Genomic DNA, 19,789 nt, shown 5'->3' with positions numbered 1-19,789 from the left:
TACCGTCTTCTTGGGGCGGTAATGTTAGAGCATCTACAGCCGGGGCCCCCAAATCTGCCTCAAATGCCAGGGCGGCCCGCCCAGTCAATGACCGGTCACGAAATTTCGACCCAGACAGGCGCCCCAAACGGGCCTCAAACGCCTGGGCTGACCGCCACCCCTCATATCCAGCCTAAATATGGGCCGAATATGGGGGCGCCCAGGCGCGTCCGCCACGTCGGACTGATGGCAGGGTCCCACGCGGAATCGCAGGGAAACACGGCGGTCCGAAACTCATCTCCCCCGTCAGACCGTTGTCGCCGCTCCGGCGAGCCGCGTAGTGCATAACTCAACTATTAAGCCGACCGTAGGCACCGAAACCCTACCCCTCCACATTTTCCTCCGCATGTCCGCTGCCACCGCCACTTTCCACTCCCCATCCGCCACCACTAGTAGCCATGCCCCCCATGCTGCCGGATGAGGAGGTCCTATTTCTAACACTGGAGCGCCGGCTGTAGCTACTTGAGCAGATCCAAGGCGGGAAGCCCAAATCGCCGGGGCTACCTCCTGATGCAGTGGATCCGAAGGAGGAGTTGGAGGAGGAGGAAGATGTGGGGGACGCTAGCGACGCGGATCTGCAAGCGGAGCAGCAGACCATCCTTGATTCTCTCCGCTTGGAGTCGGCTGCGGAGGCCAGGCGCCGTCACTGAGCAGGAGATGGAGGCGCAATAGGCTGCGGAGGAGAAGGAGATGCTCGCCTACATGGATGAGGTCGAGCGGGAGGAGGATGAGCAGGAGCCCTCCTACGCGCCCGTCCATCCGGCGCCCGACAACGACATCGTGGACATCTCCGATGACGAAGATTGGCTAGGGCAGTACGTAGGATTCTTTTGCAGGCTTTGTATGGATCTATGGGTTCAAATACGAGAGACTCGGATGCAGAGTGCTTTATTTGATGCGTGACCGTTCACTGTACGTGGACGCGCCCAATCGCGTCCGCGAGCATTTGAGGGATCGAATCTATTAAGTCTGGTTGTAGATGCTCTTAGGTTTTCTCGTTGTGTCGCGAGATTCTGTGCCAGTTGATTCAGATCTATTCAACGGTTGAACGACGACGACCGCGGCTCCAGGGCGCTGGTCCTTAGGGGCACGTGCACAAAGACTTTCAGGTTGTCATTGATATGTCAAGCAGGCTTCGATTGGAGAGCGTAGACCGTGGCGGGTCGGCGGCTCGTTCTGGCGGCGGTAGTGGTTGTTGGGTGGTTTCGGAATCTCGATACAGTTTTTTTTATTATGTTTAAGATGCTTTGTACTTCCGATGAACTTTGATAATAGATCTGAAACTTCTTTAAAAAAAAGAATTGTAATCCAAATGTTGTATAATCTTATGGTGAATTCTGAAAACTATTTTGCTTTGCGAAACCTTCCTATCCATCGACACCATCTCTACTCTTATAAAAAACAGAGTTGGTGATGATGGTGTGCCTGCCATCTTGCAATATAGACCGTCCGATCTATATCTGACGGATAGAAAGCAAACTATGGCAATTTTGCAAAAGGATACCCGCACCTCTCTCGTTCATCCTTATCTCCCACAACTTCATTGTCGAGTAATTAAAAAAGGAAGCCTCTGGAACAATCTGGCATGGTGGCCGTTGCCGGCATCGTCCATCCCCATGCCTCTGCTAAGTCCGACCACCAATCACCACCGCGCCCCACTCCTCCTCACCTTATCTCTCATCTTTCTCGATATATCATTTTTTGATGAAATTCTCGAGATATCATTAGTTTTTACACATGGGATTACTCCTACATGGGTCAATCACAACAGGTGTTTTGTAAAAAAAAGCATCTTGATGTTCCGTGCAATGCACGGGCATCTTGCTAGTATTGGCTGATAATCGAGTTCGTTTGAGACACAGACTTTACCTCCTATGAATTAATTAAGTGCATGGAGAGAGAAAAATATTGCATGGAGTGGGCAACGTTACGTGTTTTGCTCATCATGATTGGAGAACGAGCGTGAGAGGCGCTGACCATTCTCGACCAGATCTGCCACACCTCCGTCGGGGCAGCAAAATAGTGCGTGTGGCAGAGGCAAAGCTTGAGCCGCCGCTACGACCATCCTTCAGCTAAAAAATAATAGAGAAAAGTATGTTTTTCGTCCCTCAAGTTCCCAAAAAGTGCAGACTTCGTCCTTCAACTTTTTTGGTCTACTTTTGGTCCCTCAAGTTCCAAAACCGGTCAAGTTTCGTCTGAATTCCGGTTTCGCTAGAAAACAGGACACGTGGCGTGGTATTCTCTTTCCCCTCACTTGCCACATCCGACCCGCCGTTGGGTCAAACAGACCGCCCGAGCGACGCCGTCAGCTCACTCTCCCCCTCGCGCTCTTCTCTTCCTCTGCTCTCTCTCCGTCCCGACCTCGCCGTCGCCTTGCCCGGCATCGTCGCCTTGCTCGCCGCCAGCGCCTTGTTCCCCTTCCCCGCCGGCGCCATGCGAACTCGCGAGGAGGTCCTTGGGTGGATGAGTGCGGACAGAAGCAGTTGTGCTCCTACACAGGTAAGTGCCAATTTGTGATCTAGGGTTAGGGATTTGGGGATTTAGGGTTCTTCCCTGGTGATTGAGGGACTAAGGGGAGGTGCTGTTGGGTGTTGTTTGTCGTTGAATAGGTCTATATGCCTGAGGAACTGATATCTGGCAAAGTGCCACTCGCAATTGAAGATCCAGAGTTTTGCGGCATTGAAACCGAGAGCAATTTTAGTTGTTTTTGTGGATTTTTGCCGGTGAGAAAGGTTGCTTATGAAGGTGTGAACACAGGCAGAAGGTTCATTTGTTGCATGCGGGAGGTGAATTTAGTTGTCACATTCATTTCTTTCTACCAAATATGCATTGTAATGTTCGGATGAACTGATGCAATTTATTTGAATTTTAGGATGAACAAGCATGTGATTTTCTGATGTGGTATGATCCTGAATGGCCTGCACCAGTGCAGAGATCTATCAATGCACTTTATGCAGAAAAGTTGAAGGCTGAAGATTGTAAGATGGAATTGGAGCTCATGTTGGCCGAAAAGATATCTGACATGGAAGAAAAAGAGAAGAAAATGCAGCAGAAGATGATATCCAAGACGAAGGCAATGAAGATGGAGCTAAACAAGAAGGATCTGTTTATCTGGGTGTTAGTTGGTAGCAATATAGCTTTATTTGCAGTGCTAGCTGTGCTTATTGGACTGAAAATGTAATGTTTTTGTAAGGCTGAATGTAATAGGCTAAGATGCTATGTATGTTAGTTTGTTGTGCTTATAAGCACTGACCAATTGTACCTATTTCAGTTGATATTATAAGCACTGAATTATTCTGTACTAAATTGTGCTCTATGTTGTACATATTGGCTTGATCTCTTTTTGGCATTTGGACAGCAAGTAGGCACACATATTCAACAGGAAATGAGAGCAAGCACACAATTGTAAGTGCTAGAACAAGTAGCCCAGGTTCATCTTGTTCAGTACACAAACAACAGGTTTTCTGAAGGAAACAAAGCATAGTGTTCAAATTTAACTGGAGACATGAGATAAGAAGGAAACAAACACACAGGTTTTCTGAACATACACACTGGCCTCACTCAAGCAGCTTGCTGGGCACTTTTTTTGCTCTTTTATTTGCTCCAGTGAAGTTGGTGTTAGCAGCTCCAGAACTGAAATTCATAGTAACTCCAGAGCTGCTGCTAACATTGACATGAACATTCTTCACAGTGGCCTTTGAGGTAGCAGTGACCTTGCTCTGAGGTGGTTTGAAAGGCTTGAATCTGCTAACATTTGAAGGTGGCCTTCTTGAAGTAGATGGAATGTCTGATGGAGCTTTTCTCTTGCTACTCACATTTGTGCTTTCCTGTGAGGGTTGCACAGGACTAGCCTTTGTAGCTGGCCTAGAACTGCCCTTTGTAGTTGGCTTTGCACTAGAATTCCTAGCAGTTGGGGCACTGCTAGCAGATGGTTTAGGAGCAGTACACTTTGTTTTGTTGTGACCTGTGCATTTGCAAACAGAGCATCTACTGATTGTGCCAACTTTACCCATCCTGTGCTTAGGTGCAGTGGGTTTCTCTCCCTTCCCTTTCTTCCTCTCAGTTCTTGGCCTTCCTGGCATTTTTACATATCCTGGAGCTGCTGGCCTAGGTCTGTTGGATTCAGGCCAAGTTGCCATACCATCTACTGGCTGGAGGAAGTGTGAGTATGTTGCCTTGAAATTCTCCACTGAAAAGCAGCTAGCAACATAGCTAGAAATGTCATTTGTGACCATGTGTATAGCACACACAGCATGTGCACATGGTAAACCAGAGAGCTGCCAGTACCTACAGCTACATGTCCAGTTGGTCAAATCAACTTTGAATCTATACTGCACTCTTTGTGTCACTTCAAAGCAGTTGTTGCCATTAGATATGGCAGTGCAATGAGCTGACTCATTGATCATCTTTTCAAGTTTTTTCATAATGTTTGGACAGATAGTACCACTCCACTTTGGCCACTTGTCATTGTTCTCTTGTATCCTTACCATGATTTTCCTTCTAATGGTCTCTTGCATAGTAATAACAGCAAAGAATCTAGCTTCCACAATCCACTTATTAAAGCTCTCACACATGTTGTTGTCTACACTATCACAGTTGGATCCTAACCTCATCCATGCTCTGCTCCAGTGACATGGGTCTGTTTTAGTGACAGCCCTTGCACCCATAACAGTTTCCTTGGCCAACTTCTCCCTAGCATGATTAAACAGAGCTACATTTGATGCTTTTGCACATCTCTAGAACAATTTCTGCCAGTCCTTGTTTCTGAATTTAAGTCTCCAGTTAGCATATATATGTCTGGCACAATTCCTATGCTCAGCCAATGGTGCCCAGTTCTGAACTGCTGTTATAATTCCCTGAAAAAATAAAAATAAATTGTTAATTAGCATTTCCAATTTGCAAAAAGTAGCAATAAATTAGCATTTCCAAAATAAATTGAAATAATTTCCAAAAATAAATTATGTAGCACTCACTTTCTGCTGGTCAGATATGAACACCCAGCCTTGACCATCTTCCACTTCCAAATCTCTAAACAGTAAATCACAGAACCAATCCCATGAGTCATTATTCTCCTTCTCAACTACTGCCCATGCAATTGGGTACATTTGGTTATTTGCATCCCTCCCTATAGCACAGAGCAGCTCTCCATTTGTTGCTCCTTTGAAAAAACATCCATCCATTCCTACTACTTTTCTACAACCTGCCTTGAAACCTTCTTTCAGAGCAGCCAAGCACACATACATTCTCAGAAATGTCGGTACTCTTTCCTTTGGATCAAGTTTGACAACAACAGTGCTTCCTGGATTGCTCCTCAGCAATTCCAACTGATAATCAAACACTTTTGAGTATTGGAACTTGGTGGAATCATACACTCTCTGCTTCACAATTTGTTTTGCTCTCTTAATTTGTGATGTGCTCACATTTGCAAACATGTCCTCTTGCACATGTGCTTTCAAGCTGTCAATCTTCCATCCTGGGTGCCCTCTAATGAGCTTATCATATTTTTGTGCAATCCTCACTGAAGTGACCAGCTTGTTGTCCTTCCTTTTTGGGCAACAATATTTATCTATGAAAGATGTCACCTGCCAACTATTGCACCTACTTGTCCTACTTAGTAAACAGAACCAGGGACATGTCCCCCAATCACACTCTGCTCTGCACCTTACAGAATCATTTTTCTTAAACCTAATTAACCTTCTGTGATGCAGTCCATAAGTAATTATTGCTTTTCTGAACTCTTCCTTTGATTCAAATTTCATTCCAAGACAGAACTCTCGTACTTCTCCTCTGTCTTTGTACACAGGATATTTTTTTGGTTTGCTGATAGCCTCTCCATCACTGTTTTCTTCAAAAGAGTCATCAAAATCTGAGCTGTCCGAGTAGCTTTCAGCAGCTGCATCCTCTCCAACATTTTCCCTTGAACCTACTGCTGCATCTGTAATGAACACTTCATCTAAAATGTCAATGTTGCCAGCCCTGAGTTTCTTCTTGTACTCTACATAGTCAGCATTGATCTTTCTTGCTTCTTCATCATCCTCAGATGCTGACTCATCATCAGGTATATAATCACTGTCCTCTTCATCAGACTCTCCATCTTGTGCATCAGTATTCCCATCTAATCTGGGCACTTGCTCTTCTGGCATAACTACACTTAAAGGGGTGAACTGTTCCTCTTCCTCTCCAGCAGAGCATGCTGTTGCAGCTGTTTCTTCCCCATCAGCAGGAGCATGCTTCTCAACATACACATCTGCAACTCCTCCATCACAAACAAACTCAGCCATCTTAAGAACAGTGTTGTCATCATGCAGAAAAACAAGTCCATCATTCATCTCTTTTCCTGGAACTAACCAATATAACTGACATTGTATCCCCTCCACATCAGTGCAATGATCTCTTAAATGCCCCAAAAGCTCGGGCAAAGAAAGCTTATCTCTGTCAATGTCTGACATAGCTTCACTGCCTCCCAAATACATCATGTGGTTCCCATTATTCACAAATTCGCCATTATAATGGAACATGACATGAATTAAATCCAGAGGATCCATTACTCCCTACAATAGATGGACACAAATTTCAGATTCGGCTACAACCTAAGTGGATGGCATCTACCTACGAATCCTAAACAATATACGCAAAAAAACATACCTGAAGGTCTGCCGGTGGTAGCTTTTCTCAAGGGCGCCACCGTCCCTGGCTCCGACGCCAACGCCGACCACCACGCCAAATCGGGATCCGCCGCCGCCAAGCCTAGGGTTTGGGAGAGAGGTCACAGAGGAAAGGGAAAGGGGGAGAGTGAGCTGACGGCGTAGCGCGGGCGGTCTGTTTGACCCAACGGCGGGTCGGACGTGGCAAGTGAGGGGAGAGAGAATACCACGCCACGTGTCCTGTTTTCTAGCGAAACCGGAATTCGGACGAAACTTGACCGTTTTGGAACTTGAGGGACCAAAAGTAGACCCAAAAAAGTTGAAGGACGAAGTCTGCACTTTTTGGGAACTTGAGGGACGAAAAACATACTTTTCTCAAAATAATATGACACCCAATTTACTATGAACAAATTCCTTTTTTTTCTTATGATGAAATTCATCCAATTCAAGCGGTAGCTGGTGCCTACTTTCACCCGAGTCCTGGCTGTCCCCGAACAGCAGATAGCCAAAGCAGCAATACAAGCGTACCACCACAATTCAAATTGCACAATGTTTTACGTTTACAGAGGATGTGGATGATTTATATTTTCTGAAGATGAAGGCATGGCAACGTTGTGCTCTGCTCCCCCTGCCGGGCGACCGGCGGCCGCCTCGAGCAGTCCAGCACTATTCTACAATTAAGCGGCGACCGGCCTTGGTACGTGCCCGTAGTTTTCCAGCGTGGCGGAGACGGAAACATGGCGTGTTGCAACATGACGATGGCGTGTGTTGCACCAGGATAGTCTACTGGTTTCCGTGTGTTGCACCATGCGCAACCCACGGTGCAGCCGCGCATGCGTGTGCACTCATGTGCAGAGCAGGGAGAGCTCGAGCTGGCCATGGTGGCCGGCCGAAACGGACGATGCCGTGTGTGTGACTGTGTGGGGAAACAGCTGGTGACCGTGGCATGGTGCTCTGGCTGGTGCACGGTGTTCTCCTTCCAGCGCCAGCCCTCTGCACGCATAACGTTCGAACGAAATACCATAAAGGAGAACGGTATATAATAGAATAGTATTAACTCTGACGTGTGTGCCCCACATCTGACTTAACGGCCATCGCAAATCCTGATATAAGTATCTAGGAAGAACATGGACGTTCTCAGAGTTTAGCGACTCTCGGCCGTCGGATAGTTTACTTGATGCTTTCTCGGCCGTCGGATCTCGCCCTCGGATGGCCGTAGCCGTCGGATGAAGAGGTGACACTGCTACAATGAATAGTATGCCCTCCAGCGTGCCACCGCCTGTAATTTCCATGTCCCGCCGAGGGCATTTTAGTCATTTCACCTGGTTGAGAAAAGATCTGATAGCGCAGGCAGGGATGAGACCGTGGAGCCCGAACATCGGGTCGTTCCCCTCCCCTCCAGCCCGCTCTCCTCTCTTCGTCCCGCCCCGCCTCTCTCTCTCCCTCCCGTGCCCGCCTCCCTGCCCCGCCGCCGCCGCCGCCGCTCGCTCGGGCACCCATCCACGACCTCGCGCCGCCCCTCTCCTCTTCCTCCCGCCTCACCTCTCTCTCTCCTTCCAAACCCTGGACCGCCTCCCTGCCCTGTCGCCGTCGGATCGTCTCCTTCTCCACCCCTCTCGCTGACGAGGAGCTGGCGCTCGGGGAGGATGAGGAGATGGCCGCCTCCTGGGAGCAGCAGGAGGAGGAGGGGCATGCGGCGCCGGCGACTAAGAAGGCCAGGAACGTAGCCACCGGCGACAAGGAGCCCGAGTTCCTCGGCGAGCCGTCCCCGCTCAGGTACAGCTCGCCACTCCCCTCTGCTCTCTGGTGCAATGTCCAGATTTGTGAGCGTAGCAAACACTTGAGCCAATGGATGTATAGTGTGGCCATGTTCTGACCAAGCTGAATGAAGCACGTCCAAATTGGTTCTCTACATGGTGAGGTTAGATTAATTGAGATTAGCTTCTTCTAAAAATCTGTCCCAATGCAATTAGCAGGCAGGCCACGAAGAATGAAATTGTGAATGGCATGTATATTAGTGATATGTAGACTGGAGTGTGTAACTTACTAACTTGCATGACGTATATCAGGATTTTGCTTTGTTTGCTCAAATAAATTTTGTCCATTTATATGCAGCCGACCAAGAAGGCCAGGAACGTGGTCCCTTCCATCCATCCTCCTTCTCACGGCCGTTCCTCCTGGCCGGGATGATTTCATGGTCGTGTTGCAGTTGGTTCCAGTTCTGACCGCACGCCTCGCATCCGCCGTCTGTCGTCAACTGTTTGCTCGGTTGCCGCCATGGAAAAGTTAATTCTTCCTTCTTTTTTTGTCCTTCCAGTTTTCGTGCTGATGTGCACCTATACATGAGCAATTGATTTTCTCTAAAAAATACATGATGTTGTTCCATTCGCTTTCTCTAATTGATGTGGTTGAGCAATTGATTTTCTCTAAAAATACATGATGTTCTTCCATTCGCTTTCTGGTCTGATCCTAAATATCATGTGTATCAAACTAATCATTGATACTGCAACTGAAGCTAGCTCTTATGGAGAGAGAATTACTACACTGCTGTCTGCATGCGTGTGAAGCTCTTATGGAGATAATTACTTACATACCAAAACCATATATGAGTCCGCTGTTTATTATTGTTCACCAGAAATGATGATAAATTTGGTAATTAACTGGTGTCTATTAAGTGTTAACTTTATCGAAAAAATATTGTGTGTTCCGGGCCTATGAGTCTTTGTTTTGTTTGTTTTCCAGAGCACACAGTAAATAAAACATAGCACAAAGCAGTAGCCTTTGGAGCAGGTTACAGTTTCTATTTGGAATTAAAGGATTTGGAGCAGGCTACATCTGTGATGACACAGATTGGTTATGCATGATCTCTTAGTAATGAAACTCTTTCCTTGCCTGTACCTAATCTTGTATGTTCAATTCTTTTTCCTTTTGAGTAGATTTCTATATGGAATACCATCTATTTCTAATGAATTTTTATGTTGCTTGCTGCCTTTTTTAATTAGATAGATCCAATAATTATACCAATGAATAGATCTTTTTTGTGACTGATATATGATTCAATGATATAAATGCTATATATTTTGTATCCGATATGCAAGGTTACCTGAATCTCCTCGCATATTTTTTTTTTGAAGGAAGAGTGAACGCAGTCCTGAATGCAGTCAATAGGCGCACTCCATTTAGAACAATGGAAGCATCATTAAATTAACTTGGTTGACAGATGGTTCAAGCTGCTCGTCGTCTAATGGAAAGCTTGGCCTAATCAAAATATCTGGGAGGTAGCTATGGTAGTCTCATTGTAATTTCTACTCTACCATCAAGGTTCTCCATGATGATTGAGATGATCGTGACTACTTTACAAGCTTTTGGAAGCTGTGACAGAAGGCATGGAAACCATGGTAAGTCAAAGCATATAAACCTCAAAACTATGCAGCTGATCATATCATATTGCCACTGGAGTGAAATTGTCTATTCTAAAGTGTTCTACACTCAAGCTATCATCTGCACTTCATTTATTTTAATAATTCCTCACCAGAACTACTTTATTAGTAGTGAAAGGCATCACGTAATTTATTCATCGCCAAAAAAATATTATCATGCTCCCAATTTAGCTGGCAATTGGTGCACATGTCTGCCAGGACTAAGGGAATCAAGAAACAATCCTTCAGCTACTAATTATGGTCGTTTTTTATAACAGCTTATCTAGCTACCTATTTGTAGTAAAGTTCGGCTACATAATTCTCTTCGTCCATTAGTTAGTCCTTGGTCCTCCTGGCTACTGTTGAATGATTGTTATTTTTTTTAGCTCACCTTCGTATGCTCCTATTGCTCAAGCGTGAGTTTTGTCCCACAAGGTTAATGCCACTTCCAATTTTTTTTATATATTTCTATTTTACTTGCAGCCATTGTCCTGCTTACTCCACAGTTGTAGAAAAATTTCCTTCGTTCCAAGTTCTGAATACGCGTTAATCCATCATCTATTTTTGACCCTGTAGATGAATTTATTCCCAGATGTTTATGCAGGGAAGGAGGAGGCATACCATTGATAGTTTGAATCAAACCAGTAGAGGACACCACCGTCGGTTATGGTGTCGAGTGACGGAACTGCAGTGATCTGGCAGTGTGGCTGTTGACCTCCTTAACATCATTCACGTTCGTCGCTCTGAACCCACTCAGCAGACAAGTAAATCTTTATCCTTAAATTCCCTGTATAATTCTGTATCCTTAAATTACCCGCACTATTGTCATGGCTGTTGAATACATCATGTAACCCCACATAAATGGTTAGGAACCAGATAGATTTGATTTATCTTCAATACCCTCTCCAAAATGCATGTGTTGTTTATGCTTCTTATTCTGATCATACACTGCCCTGTATCTGTTGGTTGTAACTTTCTTAGAGCATCTCTAGCAGACCCCGCAAAAGCGGTCAAACCCTTAAAAATCCGCGTTTTCAGTTTCATGGTGTCAAAAAACGTCCCGAATAGACCCCGCAAAAGCGGTCAAACCCGTAAAAAATTTGCAGGCCCCTGAAAATCCATCCCCACGACCCTTTATTCTGTAGATTTGGAGGCAAAATATAAGGGGGACTGCAAACCGGTCAACACTACGCACAAGGAAATTCCGCCGTGCGCACACGGGCTCCGGTGATCTTCCGCCACGGAACTCGTCGGAATCTCGCCGGAAACTTGTCGTTTACCGCTGCAGCAGCGTCGGCTTGCAGAGTAGATCGCTGGAGCAGTGGCTGGAGACTCGAGCAGCTACGCGGCCACGAACGAGCTAGCTAGCAAGCTCCTGATCCATCCGGCCACGAACGAGCTAGCTAGCTAGCTAGCTAGCAAGGTCCTCGATCCATCCGGCCACGAACAAGCTAGCTAGCTAGCCCCCGGATCCATCCGGCAACGGAGGAGTTGGCTCCTGGATCGATTCGGCGACTACCATGGACGACGGGAGCTGACTATGAACACAGGCGAGAGGAAGAAGAAGACACGGGAAAGAATATATGCAAATATTCTTTTTTACGGGTTCGTTATGCGGGGTCTACATCTGCGACCGTCCGCGCCGGCCCGCAAAGCCGTATTTTTGGAACTGCAAACGCGTTTTGCAGGCCGGCGGGATGCGGGGTCTGCTAGAGATGCTCTTACAGATGTGAGCTTCACATCACACCCTGTTGTATAATCTACCTCGATTAAATGTTGCGGTGTAAGCGTGATTCCATTTTCCATGATCCTTTACTTCTGCAGATTGTTATTGTGAATTGGTGATTGTCCTGAAAATATCATACTATCTCTATTGTTAATCTCACAGGCCTCTCACGTGCCTACTTCTGAGTATGTTGTTTGAGTGAACTTCTATTCGAAGGCCTGCCTTCTTTAGTAATGCCTACCTCTTAATATTATGTTGCATTAAAACTACTAGATGCTATCTCAAACTTTTGTTGCTTTGTATGGAAAATAGCCTACTTAGGCAATCTTGGGTTAGCCCTGTATGTGGTTTGCCTACTCAATATTAACCTCATTGTCACTATGTCTGCTTTTGAAACTCTTTAGCACTGGAATATATGCTCTGTTACTATTAATCAGACTGCTTTTGTGCTGAACTTTATGCCATGCTGCACTTACTCAGGCTAAATCCTTCTGCTTTATCACGAGGACAACAATAGTGTTCATGTGAGCTTGAACTGTGGTGAATGCGACTGATGTTTCAACCGCATACGAAGATGAAGTTCTTTTTTGTTTCTCGAGTAATATTATCGTATATAGGCGTGATGCCTCTGCAGAGGCGTTTTGGATCAATACCTTATCTTTATTGTAAATTATGTGTGATCACCACTATGAGACACCTTTGGATGGATTTATTACTCAATAGTTATTGTAAATTATGAACAAATTATGCTGTAGTTCCAGTGTTAGTTATCTGATCTACTAAATATGCATATGTTATCCTGTAGTAATGCATATGCTACACCGGGATTCCTAATAACTTACCATTATCTGCTTGATCAAAATGATGGGACCGGCACCCTCGCGTCAAGCTGCGATCCCGATCTAGTGTTGCTGACTCTTAGTGCCTTGTGGACCTGACCAGCTGACCGGGCATGTCAAAAATCAAATTAAAATGGTCTCAACTGATCGTCAGTGTTTATTAAGAATCTTAGTAAGAAAAATGGTATATTTTTGGGCCGAGCAAAAAATGTGGTGGCAATTCTACAAAATGAACTTAAGATGTGATGCTTTTTTGCAATTCACTCAAATGAATTGGTACCTCAATCTGCCTAGTAGGCCGCGACGAAGAGCAAATAAGGAAAAATCATGTACTGCAAGGAAACCAGTAGGTGGCAATACCTGAATGGCAGATCGATGGCGACTCAAGAAATCCCTAGCTGGCAATCCTTTCTTTGTTGTCCTTCAGGTTTTGTAGAGTATGGGTGCCTGTTGTGGGGTTGGTGAGTTTAGTTCGTCATCCCTTGAATTAGATGAATTCCATCATAAGAAAAAAGACGAATCTGGTCATAGTAAATTGGGTGTCATATGATATTTTTTTGGGAAACGTTTCCAGCCGGGGCACCGGCCGAACCGTTACGCCGGTCTCACGCAAGCCGCGAGATGGATCGCAATCATGCGGCCAGAAACAGCTCACCCCTTTCCTTATCTGCAACACATCTCCTTCTTCCTTCTCCATCGCTCGCCTCCTCCGCCATAGCACCAGGCAGCTCCGAGCATTCCTCCCTTCACACCCCACAGCTGCACCTCCTCCATGGGGAGTGCTGCTCCCATGCGCCATGGCCTGCGAGCTCAAGGTCAGGGCGGCCATGGCTTACGAGCTCGGGGCGGACTGCGACTGGGGCTCCAACAAGCTGCTATGGACTGTATCGGGGCGCCGCGACGGAGGTGCTGGGACCGCGCCGGGGGAACCAGTCGACTGCCCGCTACGGCTGAGCTTCAACCAGCGACGGCTGGAGGTGGAAGAAGATGACAAAACGCTGCAGTTTTGCTACATGCTTCAACCGGCATAGATTTTTGCTACAACCGGCATAGCATTTTGCTACGACCGGCGTCACGTTTTGCTACAACACATAACTTTTCTCTGGTTGCAATGTCAGGTTGGAGCTTTCTTTCTTAACGATTGAAACTTTTTCACACACGGTTGAAGCTTTTTCCGTCCACGATTGAAGCTTTTGTGTAAACGATTGAAACTTTCTTTTGTTTTGAGCAGCCTTTGGTTAAAGCTCTCTCTATCATCTGGTTGAAACTTTTTTCATCTAAGGTTGAAACATTTTGCGTCAGCGGTTGTACCTCCTCGTGAATCGCAGTGCCAATTGAAGCTTTTTCATCTAGGGCTTGAAGCTTTTCCATCCAGGGGTTGAAGCTTTTTTAACAACGTTTGCAACACAGAGGGTGTGCGATGGTTCAAGCCTTGCCTCGGTTAAGACGTGAGCTCGTCTTCGAGGGCGCGCATCCGGTGATCTTCGCTGCCGCAGCTCCGACCGTCGCAGCGGAGTTGCGACCATCGCCGGGGGAGCTGCAACCGGGGCACACGCTGCTGCATGCGCCGAGCCAGCATGAAACACAGGTGGCCACCGGCGGCGAGGGCGGCAACCGGTGGCGAGGGCGGTGACCGGCGCCGGGGGCGGCCAAGCCCGGTGGTGCTTCGAGTCTGGGTGCCTCGCTCATCCATGGCGGCTAGATGTGTACACCAGCGGAGGAAGAGATGAAGCTGCGTTTGACTTTGGTGAGGATTAGATCTGACGGTTAATACAAAGGTAAATCGGACGGCTGCGGTGCGACCGGCCGAATCGTTCGGCCGGCGCACCGGCGCAGATCACTGCCCTATTTTTTTAGCTGAAGGATGGCCGTAGCGGTGGCTCAAGCTCTGCCTCTGCCACACACACACACTGTTGGGCTGCCCCAACAGAGGAGTGGCGGATCTGGTCGAGAATGGCGCTTCTCCCATGATCGGCGCCTCTCACGATCGCTCTCCAATCATGACTAGCAAAACACGTAACGTCACCCAGTCCATGCAATATTTTTTCTGTCTCCATCCACTTAATTAATTCACAGGAGGTAAAGTCTATGCGTCTTAAACAAATTCGATTATCAAGCAATATGGCTTAACCTGGCAGTCGGATCGGGTTTGGTCGGGTCGACCTCAACAAAACCTATGCCCGAATGCTTATCGGGTCCATCATAGACCCACGACCCTACCCATGGGTAGGAAATCACACACATGCCCAAACCCATCGGGTAACCCGACCTAATCGGGCACCATCGAGCATTTCAACACAAACGATTTTTTTACAATCTTACTACTTTTTTTTAGCTAAAGGATGGCGACCCATACCCTACCCATTCGGGTCGGGTGCCCACGGGCGAGACCGCCCATGGGTCGGATTGCCGGGTTGAAATATGGCGTTGATGGATAGGAAGGTTTAGCTAAGCTAAATAATTGTCAGCAATTCATTATAAGATTTGTAAATTAGATTATACAAAATTTGGATAACAATATTCTTTAAAAAAAGTTTCAGATCTATTATCAAAGTTCATCGGAAGTACAAAGAATCTCAAACAGAATAAAAGTTGTATCGAGACTTCGAGACCACCCAACAACCACTACCACTGCCAGAATGAGTCATCGACCCACCGCTGTCGTCGCTCTCCTATCGAAGCCGGCTTGACCTTGTCGATGAGAACCCGTAAAGTCTTCGTGCACGTGCCCCTAAGGACTAGCGCGCCTGGAGCCGCAGTTGTCGTCGTTGAACCGTTGAATACATCTAAAGCAGCTGACACAAAATATCGCGACACGGCGAGAAAACCTAACCTTACCGCCCCAAGAAGACGGTAGGAATCTACGCCGGAGCTCCTTCGAATACACCCAGATGGACGATCTTGAGGAGAATCAGAGCCCGGAAGACAAACTCAAAGAAGAGGTGCCGCCATCCGTCCAAGGACATGCAAGGACAAAACAAAAACCTAACCTAACCAGAGCGGAGGCACCGGAATCGCCCCCCCCCCCCCCCCCCCCCACTCCCCGGTCACCGGCCGCCGGAGGGACAGGCAGAGGGGAGACGAATCTACATGCTCGTTGGTAAAGTTTGAAGGGAAGTGTTTACCCTAGCCATCAAGGGATAGGGAAGAAAAACCTAATCTCTTCTTCTCCTAAATTTGGATAACAATCTATTGAGCACTTGAAACCAAACTTTCTGCACATGAGATTTGTACTTTGTAGCACCGACCTCTGTAGATGAAATTAGGTGTGGTGCTACGTACCATATTTTTCTATGTGCTACGTGGATCATGCAAAGCGCTCTTATTTTGGCAACTAGTGTCCTTTATCCAAACAAAAAAGAAAAGAGAAGGACGTGGCCCTGGCCTATCCAAAGCAGATTAAGACACCAATAATTGTGGTTTTTTGTTTTTAACCAATAATTATGTTTTTTAACCAATAATTGTGTTTTTGTTTTTAATCAATAATTGTGTTACCATGTATACTTTATATCTAAGCACGTAGATTCAGGCGGGGATCCTCTCCCCCCGGTGATTGTTTAAAAAAATATAAGCACGTAGCTGTTAGTTGGATGAAATTGTTCTTGCCTCCTTTTCTTTTATAAATATAATACAGACCGTCACTACACGAATGCAAACTCACCCCTTATGAATACACGGCATTCTTCTGACGGATGCGCATGTCTCATCTTCGTTAAAGTTGAACTCAGCAATACTGTCATTTTTTCCGTAGTACGAGCAAGTATGGCCTAGAGTGACCTATGCCGCACTGCACCAACGGGACGATCGAGCATCATCAGCAAATACTGGAGACAACTCCAAATTCCTTCTCCGAGATGTTGAGAACATCAACATCGCAGACACCGAAAACCTGGGGTTGCACTTATCTCCCATATTATTATTTTACTCTAATCATGCAACCTTAAAAAGGAAGAAAAAAAAGTACTCCAATCAGGCAGGTTGGTGCTCCATATCCTTCGCCAACCACGACCACGACCAATAATGAAAGCCACCATCCCTCGTTTCAGACCCAGCCCGACACGCGACGACACAGAAGACAGAGGTCACAGAGCCCTCGCTCCTTCAAATACCTGACATCCCTATCCTATCCAACGACCAAGAGCCAGACGAGAGTGACTGACAGTATCGTTAGTACCTACCCAGCGACCAAGAGCGAGTGACAGTAAGCTCCACTTGCTACCCACCTGGAAAATGGCCGTCAAGGTCGTCGCCGGGAAGACCACTGCTGCTCAGCCCAAGACCGTGGGGCGGCGGCTGTGGCGCTTGGCGCGCACCGTCGTCTACCTTCTGCGCCGCGGCGTGCTGTCGTCCGGGCGTAAGCTCGCCATGGACCTCCACCGCAGCAGGGACGCCAGCAAGGCCCTCGGCGGCTTCGTCAACTTCCACCGCCGCGCGGCGGCGCGCTCTCGCTCCTCCTCCGTCGCTGCAAAGTGCCTTGACGACGAAGCCGCCGGCTGTTACAACAGCTACGACGCGGCAGACATCGCGAGGGTGTTCGAGATGCTCAACGACAGCGGGCACCTCTTCCACGACGAGGACGGGCTCGCGGCGGCGACACCTTCTTCCGCCGCGTGGGCGTCGCCGGCCTTCGGGCGCAGCGCGGCTACGGGCCAGCTGCGCATCATCGACTCACCGTTCACGGCGGGCGAGCACCAGCAAGTGGACAGGAAAGCCGACGAGTTCATCAGGAGGTTCTACCAGCAACTGCGCGCACAGAAGAGCGTCTCCGCCACGCCGGAAAACTACGGCCACGTCCCAAGGCCGGTCGCCGCTTGATTTTAGAATTAGTGCTGAACTGCTCGAGGCGGCCGCCGGTCGCCCGGCAGGGCGAGCACAACGTTGCCATGTCTTCACCTTCAGAAAACATAAATCATCCACATGACCACATCCTCTGTAAACGACTAAACGTGAAACATTGTGCAATTTCAATTGTGATGGTTACGTGGTTCGCTTGTATTGCTGTGTCGCTTTGGCTATCTGTCGTCCGGGGACTGTCAGGACCCGGGTGAAAGCAGGCTACATCTACAGCTGTGGGTACATAGAAAGAAAGCACGGGAGGAGCCGGAAAATACATGGATGAACCCACTTCAGAAAACACATTTCTAATTGCCAAAATATTCTGAAAAACAGTTCCACAGGATACAGCTCCACATTGTGTGTGTGCACCGAAAGTTTCGCTGAAAAACAACATTTTCTTTTGGCCCGTGCAAAAAAAGACAAAAAAAAAGTGTTGTGGAACGCTATTTAGAAGCACTAAAAATTGTTTTTTTTTGTGGAGGCAAAAGAAAAGGGCAACTTTTCACAAAATTTTGTGTCGCCGGAGAAGGTAGATGTAAAATTTTGTTTTGAAAAATTCATGTTTTAAAACATGTTTAAAATGGCTTTTTGAAAAGCGGGTTCATATGTACCCGGTTTCAAAGATGTTCAGTTCGGATACAAACTTACTTCGACTACTGCAAACTACTCAGAGATTGTTCCCAGTCAATGTCGGAGCTCGATCACCCTTGAGGGACCAGCCTCATCCTCCTCCTCCTCCTTCTTATTCTCCTTCCTCGCCCCCTTCTTCACCGGCTTGTCCCGATGCACCCAGTACTCATACTCCTCCAATGCGAGGTTCATATTTTCTGTCGTAAACCTCGCATGGTAGCCTCATCCCGCCGATGAATGTTGCACTAATCCAAGATGACCTGAGTCTCTGATATGTCTCCAACGTGTCTATAATTTTTTTATTGTTTCATCCTATTATATTATCAATCTTTAGATAATTTATATGCAATTTTATATCATTTGAACTAACCTATTAACCTAGTGCCTAGTGCCAGTTGTTGTTTTCTACTTATTTTTTTATTACAGAAAATCTATACCAAACGGAGTCCAAAACGATAAAACTTTTTGACGATTTTTGCTGAAATTTGGAATGGGCTTTAGGCCCATATAGCAATTTCTGAAAAATCTCTAAGGGCCCATGTGGGTTTATTGGCACTAGGTCGGGGTGGGAAGTTTAGTCCCACCCCGGAAGTGGAAGAGGAGTTGGACCTCTTTATAAGGGATGTTCTTTCACATGCTATTGGAGCTTGAGAATAGAAGAGGCCCTCGCGCACTCCTCCTCCGCCGCCCGCCACGCCTCGTCATGTCGCGCCGCGCCGCGGGTTGCGGGATTGAGCCGAGCCGAGCTCACACCTACGTTCTCTGAGGACTCGGACGTGGTTCGAGCCCACGTCTCTCCACGCGGCTGCGCCTATATAAGTGTGCGGTGTCTCCTAACCCTAACGACCATGATCAGATCGCATCTGCTCACGCGCACTGCCCACCGTTGTTCCTTTGCTGCTGCTGTCGCCGGTGACTCCATCCAGTCCGCCACGTACACGGTCGCCGGGAGAGCAGGTCTCCGAAACCCCGTCCCTCCGGTTCCTGTACAGGAGAGGGGCGAATAGGTTTTTGGGAAGCGACTACGCGACTGCTCGCTGTTCGTCTACTTCCTCTACGTCCGCGTCGCCCTCATCATCACCATGTCCACCGACGCCGAACGTGCCACCGCCGAGAAGCTCGAGGCCGACAAGAAGGCCGCCGAGGACACCGCTGCTGCTGCCACCGCCGCGGCGGCTTCTGCCTGGCCTACTGGAGGGTATAACACGTTTATCCCGCTCCTGTTTATTTTCGTATTAGCAGTACTAGCAGTATGTGTAGATTTGTCTACTGTTTGCTTAGTACGTGCATGTTTAGATCAGAGTCAGTACATCGTCACCTCAGTCAATGCCATGCTAGTGATTTATTTATGGATTAAATTAGTTGAAAAATTGCCTATTTACTCAACAATCCAAAAACCTATTATGTGTAGGAAATTTTCGGCAAGTGGCTTTGCCGCTGCACTGAGACCGGATAAGTTTACCGGTACATACTTTAAGCGTTGGCAGACTAAGACCACTTTATGGCTCACGGCTATGAACTTGTTCTGGGTCATCGGTGTCTCCACGGGAACTATTGCTCCTGAACAGGAGAATGCGTTCAAGGAGGCCACCGTTGTGTTTCTCGGAGCACTTGGCGTGATCGGAGATAAACTGGTCGACACATATTTACATGTGC

At 47.3% G+C, this 19,789-nt stretch overlaps 1 protein-coding gene, 1 long non-coding RNA gene and 1 pseudogene across 2 annotated transcripts; 2 read left to right on the top strand and 1 right to left on the bottom strand.

Annotated features, from left to right (window-relative positions):
• Positions 1-3,596: 3,596 nt before the first annotated feature.
• LOC141039183 (uncharacterized) lies at positions 3,597-5,547 on the bottom strand (annotated as a pseudogene).
• Positions 5,548-8,110: 2,563 nt separating this feature from the next.
• LOC120966182 (uncharacterized) lies at positions 8,111-12,636 on the top strand. The gene is made up of 4 exons (XR_005759396.3): positions 8,111-8,459; positions 8,799-10,081; positions 10,707-10,866; positions 12,309-12,636. It is a non-coding gene; the product is annotated as an uncharacterized lncRNA (long non-coding RNA).
• A 3,397-nt stretch (positions 12,637-16,033) lies between these two features.
• Positions 16,034-17,662, top strand: LOC109764819 (uncharacterized). Its single transcript, XM_020323600.4, has one exon. The coding sequence runs from the start codon at positions 16,898-16,900 to the stop codon at positions 17,480-17,482; it is 585 nt and encodes a 194-aa protein (XP_020179189.1). The 5' UTR covers positions 16,034-16,897; the 3' UTR covers positions 17,483-17,662.
• Positions 17,663-19,789: the final 2,127 nt, after the last annotated feature.

The sequence above is a fragment of the Aegilops tauschii genome, chromosome 1 (assembly GCF_002575655.3).
Source record: "Aegilops tauschii subsp. strangulata cultivar AL8/78 chromosome 1, Aet v6.0, whole genome shotgun sequence".
NCBI lineage: Eukaryota > Viridiplantae > Streptophyta > Magnoliopsida > Poales > Poaceae > Aegilops > Aegilops tauschii.
The sequence above is the reverse complement of the archived record's forward strand: the minus strand, read 5'-3'. Positions and strand labels throughout refer to the sequence as shown.

Bases quoted from the DNA above. Each gene is read 5' to 3' on its own strand.
- LOC109764819 (XM_020323600.4), top strand. From the start codon at position 16,898: ATGGCCGTCAAGGTCGTCGCCGGGAAGACCACTGCTGCTCAGCCCAAG.